The 12299-nt window shown below is 56.3% G+C and overlaps 2 protein-coding genes across 2 annotated transcripts; both read left to right on the plus strand.

Annotated features, from left to right (window-relative positions):
- Positions 1-4645: 4645 nt before the first annotated feature.
- SPSK_00875 (nuclear transcription factor Y, alpha) lies at positions 4646-5500 on the plus strand (the record flags this gene model as incomplete). The annotated part of the gene is made up of 1 exon (XM_016727821.1): positions 4646-5500. One exon carries the CDS (start codon positions 4646-4648, stop codon positions 5498-5500), a length of 855 nt encoding a protein of 284 aa, XP_016584291.1.
- Positions 5501-8987: 3487 nt separating this feature from the next.
- SPSK_00680 (uncharacterized protein) lies at positions 8988-12184 on the plus strand (the record flags this gene model as incomplete). The annotated part of the gene is made up of 3 exons (XM_016727630.1): positions 8988-10396; positions 10870-11066; positions 11151-12184. The coding sequence occupies 3 exons, from the start codon at positions 8988-8990 to the stop codon at positions 12182-12184; spliced, it is 2640 nt and encodes an 879-aa protein (XP_016584292.1).
- Between the last annotated feature and the right edge of the window lie 115 nt (positions 12185-12299).

Here is a 12299-nt window from a genome sequence, read left to right on the forward strand (position 1 = left end):
ATTTTCGTCTTTGGGCTGTGACTGCTCGCGGGACGAGACGCAAGATGCCTTTGGGCACGGCCTTGAGTGTCTTTTGTGAGGCTTGTGAGCTGAGGTCCCTCAGGCGGCTGGCCAACTCTCGCAGTGGACGAACGCGCTGAAGGGTTTTGGGTAACAACGTTCGCCTTCGCCGGCCCTTTCCCCTTTTGGCTAGGCGCCAACGCACACAACAGGAAAACGGGAAACGGGCAGGAACGGCCAACAGTTTCTTCACGCACCGAGCTACCCCTGTCACGCCTGCCCAGCCACCGCGCCACTCTCTGCTCTGCCCGCCAAATTCGCAGGCTCCACCTACTGTAATTCCTGATGACCGCCTGAACGAGCACTCGTGTCTCACGGATGGTGCCTTTCTCGACAAGGCCCCACTCCATGGCTGATTCAGCCAGTCACAAAGACGGAAATCGTGCCAGCCCCTCTTTTCCCAGTTTTCCCGCCTTTTCCTCAAATCACATTTCATCGTCCCTTCCTTCTCCCCTCTCCTTCTCCGGTCCTGTCTCCTCTGCTTTCCCTCTTCTCCAATCATCTTCATCTTGCCTCGTTTACCTTGTGTCGCTCCTTCCCCTTGAACCAACCAGCTCCGTCCACTCACAGGCCGGGAAGCAAGGTTGATAACGCGAATGAGAAACGCTCACTGTTGACATTGACGACAAGATACGGTTTCATTGCTTGTTTTATGGTCTTGTCTCTCGACCTTCTCGGCTTTTTCTCTTGCTGTTTATTGATCAAAATTCCACCCAACACTCGTCAAATCACCATCCGGCATCCCAGGAGCTGGCTTGGACCAACAAGCTCCAGCTTGCCAATCAGCGGTGAGTCGCAAAACACCCAAGGTGAACCGAACACGGCAAAAGACGAAAAAGAGGAGACGGCCGGCCCAGGCCAGTGGCGCCTCGTCGTCTGTCGTTGGCCAGCCCTGTGGGCAATGACGAACAGCGAATCGACGAGGAAGAAAGACGGTCCATACGACGTGCTGACAGTCTCAGTTGCAACCTCACATCACGCATTTCATCAGACGTCTCAGCGTGAGAGAACAGAAAAAGAAAGAAAGGCAGAAAAAAAGAAAAATAAAACAAGTAGAAAGAACGCAACGCGAACTGCACAAACTGTGCGACATTCCACCACACCACCACGCGCTCTCCAAAAAAAAGCGCATCTGCAACCACTGCAACCACGACTCAACGTCCAGCCGCATCCAGACACGCATCCAACACGCATCCTCGGATCGCACGCCGCCACAGACACCCGCCACGCAACCCATAAGCATCGCACCGTCCGCGATCCGGTTTCTTTCTTTCTTTCTTGTAACTTGCTGCCTGTACTCTTTTGTGCGCCGTGCCCTACGACAAATACAGGACCAGGCCTCGTCACCACTGGATCCTTGCATCTCCAACGGTCAGCTCTGCATCAGACAAGGTAGGCTTTTCCCTGTATCCAGCTCCTCCAGCACCTCCAGCACCAACACCTCCACCCAATTCGGTTCTGCACCAAGCTCTGCTCGACCAGCCCCGGCTCCGTTTGCACACAATCGCTCCTGCCGTCACCTGCGTCACCTGTTTGATCCGGTATTGCTCCTTCCCACTTTTATTCTTCAGCCCGCCAGCCCCTGCCTTCGTTTTCCTACCCACAGAGTCACACCTTTGCACCTGCCAAATTTGCAGCGCGTCTGCTCAGAGCGGCAGTCCCACAAGAAGTAGAAAACCCACGGCGTGCCTTCCATTTTGCTCTTGAAGAGTGTCCCAGCCCCATCCCATCCCATCCCATCCTCGTCCCCATTCCCATCGCCCCCTTGCTCTCTTTATTTTCATTTTTTGCGCCAGCAAATCAGCACGCGACTTTCCACCTCCAACTCCAGCGTCCCTCTCGAACCGCCCGGCCAAAGACACCCCAGAAGACACCCAAGAGCAACGCTTCCTGCTTCTCATTTGCCCAATTCGCCCAATTTTGCTTTGCGCAGTCTATTTTCCCACCGCCGCACCGCCCTATCATCGTCCAGAATCGCCTTCTTTTGCCTCTTCTCGCACCTCATTGGCCTCGCATCGAACAAGACGATACTGTCGCACGGCTTTTCCCCCGTCGTTGCTCGCATCCCTTTTCATCTTTTCCTTGTCGACGTCCCGTGATTGTCGTGGCCTGCGGACCGCCCGGCCTCAGCACTTGTCAGCGATCTCCCCAGACCGCAGCATCACCGCGCTCGTCAAATCAGAGCAGTGCACTGGCCGCTCTTGGTAGCCTTTCACATCGCGCCCTCGTCCAGAGTGTGCGTGGCCCCTTTCGATTCCCTTGTCTCTCACACGTCCGCGTCCCATCCCCATTCGAGGAGCAAGCGCACGTTGTGGAGAGCTGTGCCGAGGACTGTGCCTGGATGAGGAGAGCTCTGGAGCGCGCGTTTCCGAGCTGTCAATTCAGTCATTACGGCCTGTGCTTTTGCCTGGCGCATCTCTTCGTCTCTCGTGCCTCCCTTCCTTTCTTTCCTTCTTTTCTTTTTTTTTTCTTCTCAGCCTTTCACCACGCTCGTGCCGACCTCCATCATTCCTTTGAGCGGCCGTTGACTGACATCACTTCGCGCCAGACTTGGATTCCTCCTCCCGCGACCGATCGCTCTTCGTGCGACAGCATCGCCTTACGGTACGTTTCTGTTTTTCCATCGCAAATGCTCATCGGCACGGTCTGGCGCATTTTGCAAACGTTGCACATCTCTATGTATTTCGACACAACAACTCTGCAAACTGCACATGCCGCATGTAATGTACACCACTCTCGCTCCTCTCCCCTACACCCATTCCGTTGCAAGCACACGGTCCGTCGCGCGCACGTTTGGCTGTTCCCCTTTTCCTCTGTTCCCCATTCGCCTTTTTTTTCGGCTTCCCTTCTTCCCCGGTGCCCTCACCACACGAAGCCTTTCACCTTCGCTCCCACCTTGCCCCTGACTTATTGGTCGGTTGTCGCCAATGAGTTGCCTCTGGTTTAGTTGGCATTTCTCATTGTTTTTTCCCATTGTCTTTTATGTTTCCCGACCGCGTGTGCCAACTCTTGATTGGCTCCACTGGTGGTAAGTGCTGCCGTGCCTCAAAAGCTTCCAGCGCCTCAGGACGCCAAAGACGCGCTGCGAACCCCGCCTTGTCGCGGAAGCCGAAAGAACAGAAACAACGTCCAAAATCCAACATCAAATCCCCACTCCATGCATCCGGGGTGTGCAATGGGCGCGAAACATGCAGAGGTGCAAATTGTCCAAAAGTGCGCCAAACAGCTTGCATGTCAAAAGTTGTCGCTGCTGCTGCCTTGGTTCACCCACACCAATCTCGCCAGCCGCCTTGTGAGCCCAACCACCGTTGGCCGCAGCCTGATGCGCATTCCCCATTCCTGGCGCATACCTCAGCCCCGTCCCTTGGGGCTGGTGTCTCTGGTGTATCTGGTGCTTCCGCCGACCAACCTACCTACCGCCTTTTGCTTCTTCCTCATCCCGCTCTGCTTCTGTCCCCTGGCTCTCCTGTTTCCCCTTTCTGTCTGACTCCGCTCTCGTATCCAGTCTTTTACCTTTTGCCTCTCAAACCTGTATTTCTTGTTTCCTCCCCTTCTTACCCAAGTCTCGCCTGACTATTCTTCTGTGCCGCCACCCTCGTTCGCTCTGTTACTGCTGGCTGCCGAAGCGCTGCTGCGTTGGTTGGCACGAGGGTGGGCTTGGCTCGTGCATATTCCGTCATGCATGCCAGCGCATCAACGAGTGCTGGCCCCCAGGGCGCAAACATAGTACCCACCCACCCTCTCGCCCTGTTCCTCGGTTCCGTAGTTCCCTCGACCTGGTACCCCCAAACCCCAGTCACTCCATCTCCCAGGAAAGACAATGACCTGCTTTTTTGCTGCGTTTTGGCTTGCTACCTTAAATACCGCAGGCACACAGCATCACCAGCAGCAGCAGTAAACTAACAATTGTGGTTGGGCAGATCTCTATTTTTTCGAGTCCCTCTTTCTCTTAGGCAAAATCCGCCAACCATTCGCCAACCAGCCCGGCCGACGCAAGCTACCGCGACGCCGCTCTAGGAAACCAGAAAGGACCTTTGTCATTATTCCGCCTGTTTGAGAACCGCGTTCTTCAACGGAATCGACAATTCGACAAAGTGAAAGCGAAAAGCGAAAAGCGAAAAGCGAAAAGTCTCGCGTTCGACACGCGCCCAGCGCAACTGTACATACGCACTCATCGGTTGCAGGCTGCTGCATATGCCGTAACGCGATCAATTGTTCATCTCCATCCTGCCTGAGAAACAACGCTGCCAGCACATCGCCGTCTGCCCAATAGATAAGGGTGTGCCCATCCCACCCTTTTACCCTTTTTGGTCTCCCACCGCCACCATCGAACATCGAACATCGAATAGCGTACCTCCGCACTTCGAAACGCGAGCCCAACCCGTTGCCTCTCTCACGACCCGAGTTCTCTTTGTTGCATTTCGTTTGCCGCAATCTGCGCGCCCTCTCGACGTTCGCTTCGTTCGCTTGGTTCGCTTTGGCGCATAGAACGATCCATCGCTGCCGACCAGCCTTATCGCTAGGATCCTGAAAGCTGGTCTCGACTTTTCCCCTTTTGCTTCTTTTCCCACTGCTTCACTAGAGCATGGAGTACGGACAATATCAGCAGCCGAACAACGGAAATCCTCAGAACCTCCCGCCCCAGTCGCCCCAGCAGCACCACGACCAAGACCCCAACGCCATGTACCAGCAACAGTACGGCATCGCCCAGCCGGGCATGCACTACGTCCAAGCGGCGGCAATGGCCGCCACCGCCGCCGCCTCTGGGTCTAACTACCCCTACGGCATGGCGTCCGAAACCGGCCTCCCGCAAGCAACGTCTCCGCGCATGAATAAGAAGGATGGGCGGGACCCGCGATCGCCGCCACTGAACAACATGGGTGGCCCGCAGGGCCGCCGAATGAGCAACGTCACGAGCCCCGGCGTGCCGAACGCCCAGTCCATTCTCAACAACCATGGCGCCGCCACACAGCAGCAGCGGGCCCCTGGTGTGGGCGTACCGGCCGGCCAGCCGCAGCAGATGCACGCGCCCCCCTCGCCCGAGCTCGCTGCCGCCCCCGTCGAGGAGTCCCCGCTCTACGTCAACGCCAAGCAGTTCCACCGCATCCTAAAGCGTCGCGTCGCTCGCCAGCGCCTCGAAGAGGCCCTGCGTCTCACGTCCAAGGGCCGCAAGCCGTATCTGCACGAATCGCGCCATAACCACGCCATGCGCCGGCCCCGTGGTCCAGGCGGTCGCTTCCTGACGGCCGACGAGGTCGCCGAGATGGAGCGCGGCAAGACCGACGAAGACAAGGAGAACGACGCCGCAGCCGCTGCTGCTGAAGCTGCCGCGGCGCCGCCGCCGAGCAAGAAGCGCAAGTCGGAAGCGGTGTCGGCCGCCAACACCAAAAAGATCAAGGCGGCGCCGACGGCCGACAAACCAGACGGTGAGGAGAGCTAGACTCCCCGAGTCGGGCGCGCTCTTTTTCCCTTTCTCTTGTGTTTCCTTGTCTTTGTTTCCGGCGTTCTCTATACCCGGCGTTACGACGTGATGAACATCTTCTCTCTTTTTCGACGCAACAAGACGGCACATGCCATCGCATATAACCGACGGAACCGTCCAGGGCCGCGCTCCGGTCGCAACGCCCATCCATGCGCACATTCGCCCTCGGCGTCTTTTACATAGCTTTACATTTTCACTTTTCTTTAGTAGTATTTTTGTGTTTTATGTTTTTATAACTGTTCCTATTTTCTTTTGCCCTTCTGCGCATCTACTTTATACACTTCCTTTCGTTCCTGTTGCTTGTCAAACCACACCCAAGATTGTTTCCCTCCGAGACATTGTTGTCCCTGTCATCTCACTTTGGGGGCAGAAGGCTTCTGGCCCACCTTGTCTATTCTCCTTTTATGCCATTTTCCGTGTTTTTTGTCTTGGGATTCGGGATTTGGAGGGATGGTGCTTGGTTCGTGAATGCGGCAAGACTGAAGAGCAATGGCAAGAACAACTGTTGTCGCATTTTCCACATACACACCCACGCACACACACGCACACGCGCGCAAAAACACAAAACAACCAGCAAAAAAACAAACTAGCGACCCTGTTTTATGTTTATTTTATTTATTTTATAGGATTTATTGGAAAGAGCTGCAGAGCTCGCACAGGGGAGCAAATGGGACAAAAACATGGTTTTTTTACAAACTTTTTCTTCTCTTATATCAATTTGTTTACTATTCTTTTTTCTTTTGCTCTCTTGTGTCTCTTCCTTTCAAACCAACCTGATCCCTGATTCCTCCACGTTGACAATAGCCTTTTATCCTACTATTTTTCTTTTTTGTTTCTTTTGTCAGTCTTCTGCTGTTCTTCAAGCGTCCTTTAAGCGTCCTTTTTACAGCAAGCGATAGCGTGCGTCCTGCTTTTCGTCTTTTTCTTCTTTTTTTGGTTTGCTGTTCTGATTTTGTGACTATTTCTTCCTGACTCTTGTCTCCCCGCCTTTTTTATCTTGCAAATGGTCTGGCTACCATTGTCAGAATAAAAGGCGCCACCGGGATTGGAGTCCACATGGGAGTGACGATGGAAAGCGGCGAAGGAGATAAAAAGACTGCCACCGGCCGCTGGGCCAAACATTAAGCACCAACACCAAGACACTCTATTATTTATTTATTTTGTCTTTACTTTGCCCTGCCTTTTTACTTTTTTGGTTTTTGCTGAATTCATATAGTGTTACGAATTTTACATCTCGTCTCTGTCTCGTGTTTGCCATGACATCTCATACAAAACGTACGTCTTCTGTTAGGTACACCAGTGTTGGTGATGACGAGCCAATTCAAAATCGACCTGTTGCTCCTCATTTTGTTTCTATAACATGCCATTGGTGAACGGCCCAAACGGCCCAAACGGCCCAAAGGCAATTAACAAAAGTTGCTGTCTTGTGGTTGGTGATTTCCATGTTTTTGGCCCTGGTTAGTTCTGTTAGTTCCGTCCTTTGCCCGTGAGTGTTCATGCCCGAAAATTGAGGCACCCATGAACGCCCCCCAGTTGGCTCGCGCGCGCCAATCACAGCCGTTTACGTCGAGGCATTGACGTCGTCGCTCCACTCTGGACTGGCTGGGTTTGGCGGCGAACCGTCAAATGGATGCCCTCACTGTTTTGTCTTTGGCCAGCTTTTTCAAGTTTTTTGGCGATGCTGGCTGCACCTCGTCGTCTCTGGCCATCCACAATCCTGTCTCGTCTTTTCTGCCTTTAGCCTGGCCCCGCTGTTTGTCCCAAGAGAGCCAACGAACCGATGTCTCGCTCGTTTCATGTCTCGCTGTCATAGGATCTACAACTCTCCAACACGCTTTAGGCGCTCGCTTGACAAGCTCAACAGAGCTTCTTAAGACAGCAAGACAGCTCAACCGATCGAAGTTGATAGCTAGAAACTCGCCCCAATCGCGTGATTCCGTTTGCAGCTCTATCCCATCCCCCCGAGCTACTACAGATTTCCTGGATAGCTCTGATGCCCTCGTCGTCACGAGCTTAGGAGACTAGGCTCGCCCAGGAAACCGTCTGATAGTTGGGATCTACGCCTGCACCGGCAGGGGATCGAAGCTATCCCTGTCCGGAGCAGCGCGGTCCCAGTTTCTCTGTAGTCTCGCCTGTACTCAGTAGTCTCGCAAGAGCAGCCGCCTAGCATTGGTTTTACCACCTGAGGACCGCCCCAGGCCGACTCGGGTCGCCTCGGTTTTTGCATGCTCTGGCTCTCTGGACACTACCAGAACTGCTGTCCTGTGCTCTGTGGTTTGCTCTTTCTTGCATGTGCTGTGTTGCGCTGTGCCCTTGTTTGTGTGGCTTTTGTTGTTTTGCGGGCCGCTTGTTTTGGATTCCAGCCATGACGTAGTGGGCACTTGTGTGAGGACGTGGGAAGTGGGGACGACGTTGCTTCCTTTCCCCTGGCCTTGCAGAACCTCTTTCCCTGAGAGCTACCTTGCCAGCTTGCTACCTTGCTACCGTGCTGCTCCTCCCATATCGCATATTACCTTGCAAGGCAAAAGCAAGACAGGCAGGTGTCGCAGTGGCCGCTCTTGCTGTAATTTGGCAGTGGACCAATGTCCCACTCCATGTGGACGGGGAAGGAGCGACCGCGACTAAACACCCAGGTTGTATCGGGAATTTGCATACATGGACACAAGCTGGCAAGGCAAGAACGGCCCAGATCAGGTCCAAATGCCGGCCAATGTGCGTCCAGATTCTCCTCACTCGCAGGTTCTCTGCTCTGTATGCACTCAAGCAAGGTCTTGAATTCATTGCGGACTAGCTCGCTAGCTGTCCAGCCCACGCCCCGGTGCGCGTCTGATACGTTCGATGGCGTCTCCAATGACACCTCTTGATGACGCTCGATGACGCCTATTGCTTCTGCCATCTTCCGCTCCTTGTCCTCGCTGCCCTTTGCTGCCATTCGCTCCTTCCCTGTCATGAATGTCTGCTCCTCACCGCTCGCTTCTCACTTTCCCCCCTGGCCCTAACCCTGTCCCTGTCATTCGCTCCTTCTTCACGACGTATCTTGTCTCTTTCTCGGAGTGGTTGGGTGTCACTTGCAAGCATCGGGCCCATTAAATCTCCACAGGGGTGAATATCTGCCGTCGCTGCGTCGTGCCAAGCACTCCTTACGACATACGTCACACAATATTGTCCATACCCGAGAATCACCAGTAGTTAGAGAGCACGCATGCGACATGCACGCGGCGTCCAGCAGCCAGGCTGAACAACTCTTCGCGACATGTTTTGCCATGACACTCGTACCAGAGAACATGCACGCTCGTGACTGTTTGCATTTGTTTTCTGTCCATCTTCCCGTCCATTGTCCTTGGCTTGTCACGATCCTCATACACACCACCTCTGCATATCAGTCCATCGAACACAACCCCCTTGACATTAGACCAGACACCTCACATTTCCCTTGCCACCGACCATGAATACCGGCGGCGGTGGCCGCCAACGCCACAAGAACCAGCATCAACACCTCCCATCACACGGCTCGACAGGATCGATCGGCGGAACGGCCGTGCCCCTCCCGCCGCCCTTTGGCCCCGGGCCTGCGTCAGCATCGTTGCCGGCGACGACAGCATCGACACCCACACCCACCCCAACGCCCACCCGCGCCAACACGGCAGGGTCGGCCGCGTCTGCCTCGTCCACCTCTACCACGACCGGCTCCGTCCCTGGCCAGCGCAAAGAGCGCGGCGCCATTGCGGCCCAGGCCTGCGACACGTGCCGCAGCCGCAAACAAAAATGCGACGAGCAGCGGCCCGAGTGCGGCACTTGCCAAAAGTTCAAGCTGGCCTGCCGCTACCGCGAGCCCCAGCCGACCAAGAAGGACAAGACCCTGAGCGAGATACTCGACCGGCTCAAGGCGCTCGAGGGCAAGATCGACGGCCTGGGGAGTGGCGGGGCCGTCAGGCAAGCGTCGGCTGGATATGCCGCGCCGGCCCTCCTCGGCCTGCCGCCACAACCACCCGTGCCACCCGTGCCACCCGTACCACCAGTGTCACCGTATACATCCACCACTGCTGCTGCTTCGGCAGCAACAGCACCCGCCACACCCTCGACATACCGGTACTCCCCGGCCGTGTACCAGATGCTGGGCTGGCCCGTCGTGCAACAAATGCTCGCACCGCTGGCCCCGCAGCTGGCGATCCTGCAGATCCACGTTCAAGCACTAGGAACCGAGCACGACGCTCAGGCCGTTGTCCTTGGGCTGCACCATCCGCAGCAGCGGCTGCCGACCAACGACTCCATGGGTGGCGGCGTGGGCCTCGCCATGGGCGGCGTGCCCGGCGTGCCCGGCATGGGCGTCGGTGGCATGACGGCAGCCCCCAACAGCTTTTATCCCGCCATGCCAGCCTCTGTGGCAAGCCCCATGCCCTTCTCGCTTGGCGCCTCCCTCGGCTCGACCATGGCCACAACATCCCTGGGCGGACCGCCGCTTCTGTCGTGGGACACGCTCTACCGCCTCAGCACCGCCTACTTTGACTCGTTCAACTACATTGCGCCCATTGTCGACCGCCAGACCTTTCTGGGCGTGACACTGCCCGTCGCGTTGGAGCTCGGCCAGGATGCCGCCAACCCGGCCGACAAGACGAGCAGCGCCGGCACCAACGACCAGGCAAACTCGGCCCTTGTACTCCTCGTGGCCGCCCTCGGCGATGTTTCCATTGCCGGGGTCCAAGGCGCGCCTGTTCTGGGGGCCACGGGCGGCGTGAAAGGCGGCACCGTACGGCACCCACCGGGCCTTGCCCTCTTCAACGAGGCTCGGCGTCGCATGGGTTTTGTGTCGGGCGACTGTAGCCTGGAGAACATGCAAATCTACGCTCTGGCAGGGTGAGTCAAGTTTGGCACGATGCACAGCCGAGCTGTTTCGCTGACTTGTTTTGTTCTTTCCCTGTTACCTAGAATCTACTGCTCCACATGTCTACGACACATGGTAAGGATGCCTCGACCTCCTCGACACAAATTTCACTACTTTCTTTGACGCATCTAACCGTCTAGGACTACTGGCGACATACAACGACAGCATCCTTGTCCTGTCAAGCCCTAATTACAAGGTATGCCGGGTGCCGACTTCGTCCAACCGCTCATACGTGTCTGCTTACATTGTCCCACTAACACATCCAGCAAACCCTCCGAGTTGGCATCACCCCGTGCGGATCTGATCCGCCACATCTTTTGGTATTGTTTGATTATTGAGACGTAGGTTTTTTTTCTTTTCTTTTCTTTTTCTTTCCTTTTTCTTTTCCGGCTTGCGGCTTTCTCCGCCCCTTCCATGATTCTTAACTCATATCTGACTTGCAAAGCCACTTCAACATCGAACTCGGCCTGCCCCTGACCGGCCTTGACCGCTTTGAAGACCTTGTTGGACTGCCGTCCTTCAATGGACCCTACGCGCAAGACGACTACCTTGCCAACCAGGCATCCCACTTTCAGGAGCATTTTGCTTCGCAGATCGTGCTGCGGCGGCTGTGCGTCGACTTTGACAGAACCCTTCGTTTTGGTAAATACTGGCGACCCGTTCCTCCCGTCTAGGTTTTTGTTAAATACAAACCCTTTACTCTGGATCCAATAAAACTGACAACAGCACTCATCTGGGCCGTGGTCACAACAGGAGCGGAAGGAAATGGAGCAACAACAAAGACGCAGACATCAACGCCAAGTGCAGCAAGCATGGACGGGCAGACCATGGGCTCCATGGGTTCTATGGGTTCCATGGGTTCCGTCGGTTCCATCGATACCCCCGGCAGCCTCCCATCTCCGCGTACGTCCTCCCTCCACAGCGCGCCCGCGCTGTTTTTCTTTCCGGCGAGCATCGCCCAGATGGCCCAGCAGCTTGAGGGCTGGCGCGGGATGCTACCACCTCACCTGCGCTGGCAAGAGTCGCGACCGGCCGACTTTCCCAGCGCCGGCGTCTCAGACGACTTTGTCGTTGTAGACGGCGACTCGGTGGACGAGGACATGGTCGCCCCTTCGGCCACGGCGACCTCCTCAATGACCTCGTCAATGACCTCCTCGATGGGGTCGTCCAGCACATCCGCGCTTGCGTCGACCTCCGCCCCGATTTCGGCTACCACGTCCATCCACTCCTCGGCCACGCCGGCGCCACCCGCACCACCTGCACCACCCGCGGCCACCATGTTCTCGGCCGACCTCGACGCCACGCCCGTAGCGTACCCCTTCGCCCTCGATCTGCAGGTCGCGCTCCTGCGCTCCCGCTACTACTACACAAAGTACCTGGTGTACAAGCCGTGTCTGTACAAGGCCATGCACCACCCGGCGCAGCTGTCGCACGACGACGCCGCCGGTGCCGCCGCCTGCTTGCAAGCGTGCCTGTCGTGGCCCATTGCCATGTCGCCGACGTGCACACGCAAGCGGCTGGTCCCGTGCCTCTTCTTCTACACGCAGAACTTCCTCGGCGTCCTGCTCGTCCTCCGCCTCGCCCAGCAGCTGCCCATCCTGCAGCGCATCACGGCCACGCTGTGCGGCGGTGAGCAGTTTGCGCGGGCGGCACGGACCACGACGGCGCTGTGCATTGCATGGCTGCGTGATCTGCGCGGCGTTGACCGGGCGGCCGAGTGGGCGTGGTCCGTGGTGCAGGCCCTGTACAATGTGGAATGATGAGAAGGGGCTACAACGATATACACGGTCCATTTAGCAGGATAGACACACTGTGGATGATTTGCTATGTCAGCTTCTTGGATATCATTTGGGCGACAATCGGCTGTTCTGATTA

Source organism: Sporothrix schenckii (assembly GCF_000961545.1).
Source record: "Sporothrix schenckii 1099-18 chromosome Unknown Cont48, whole genome shotgun sequence".
NCBI classification, from domain to species: Eukaryota; Fungi; Ascomycota; class Sordariomycetes; order Ophiostomatales; family Ophiostomataceae; genus Sporothrix; species Sporothrix schenckii.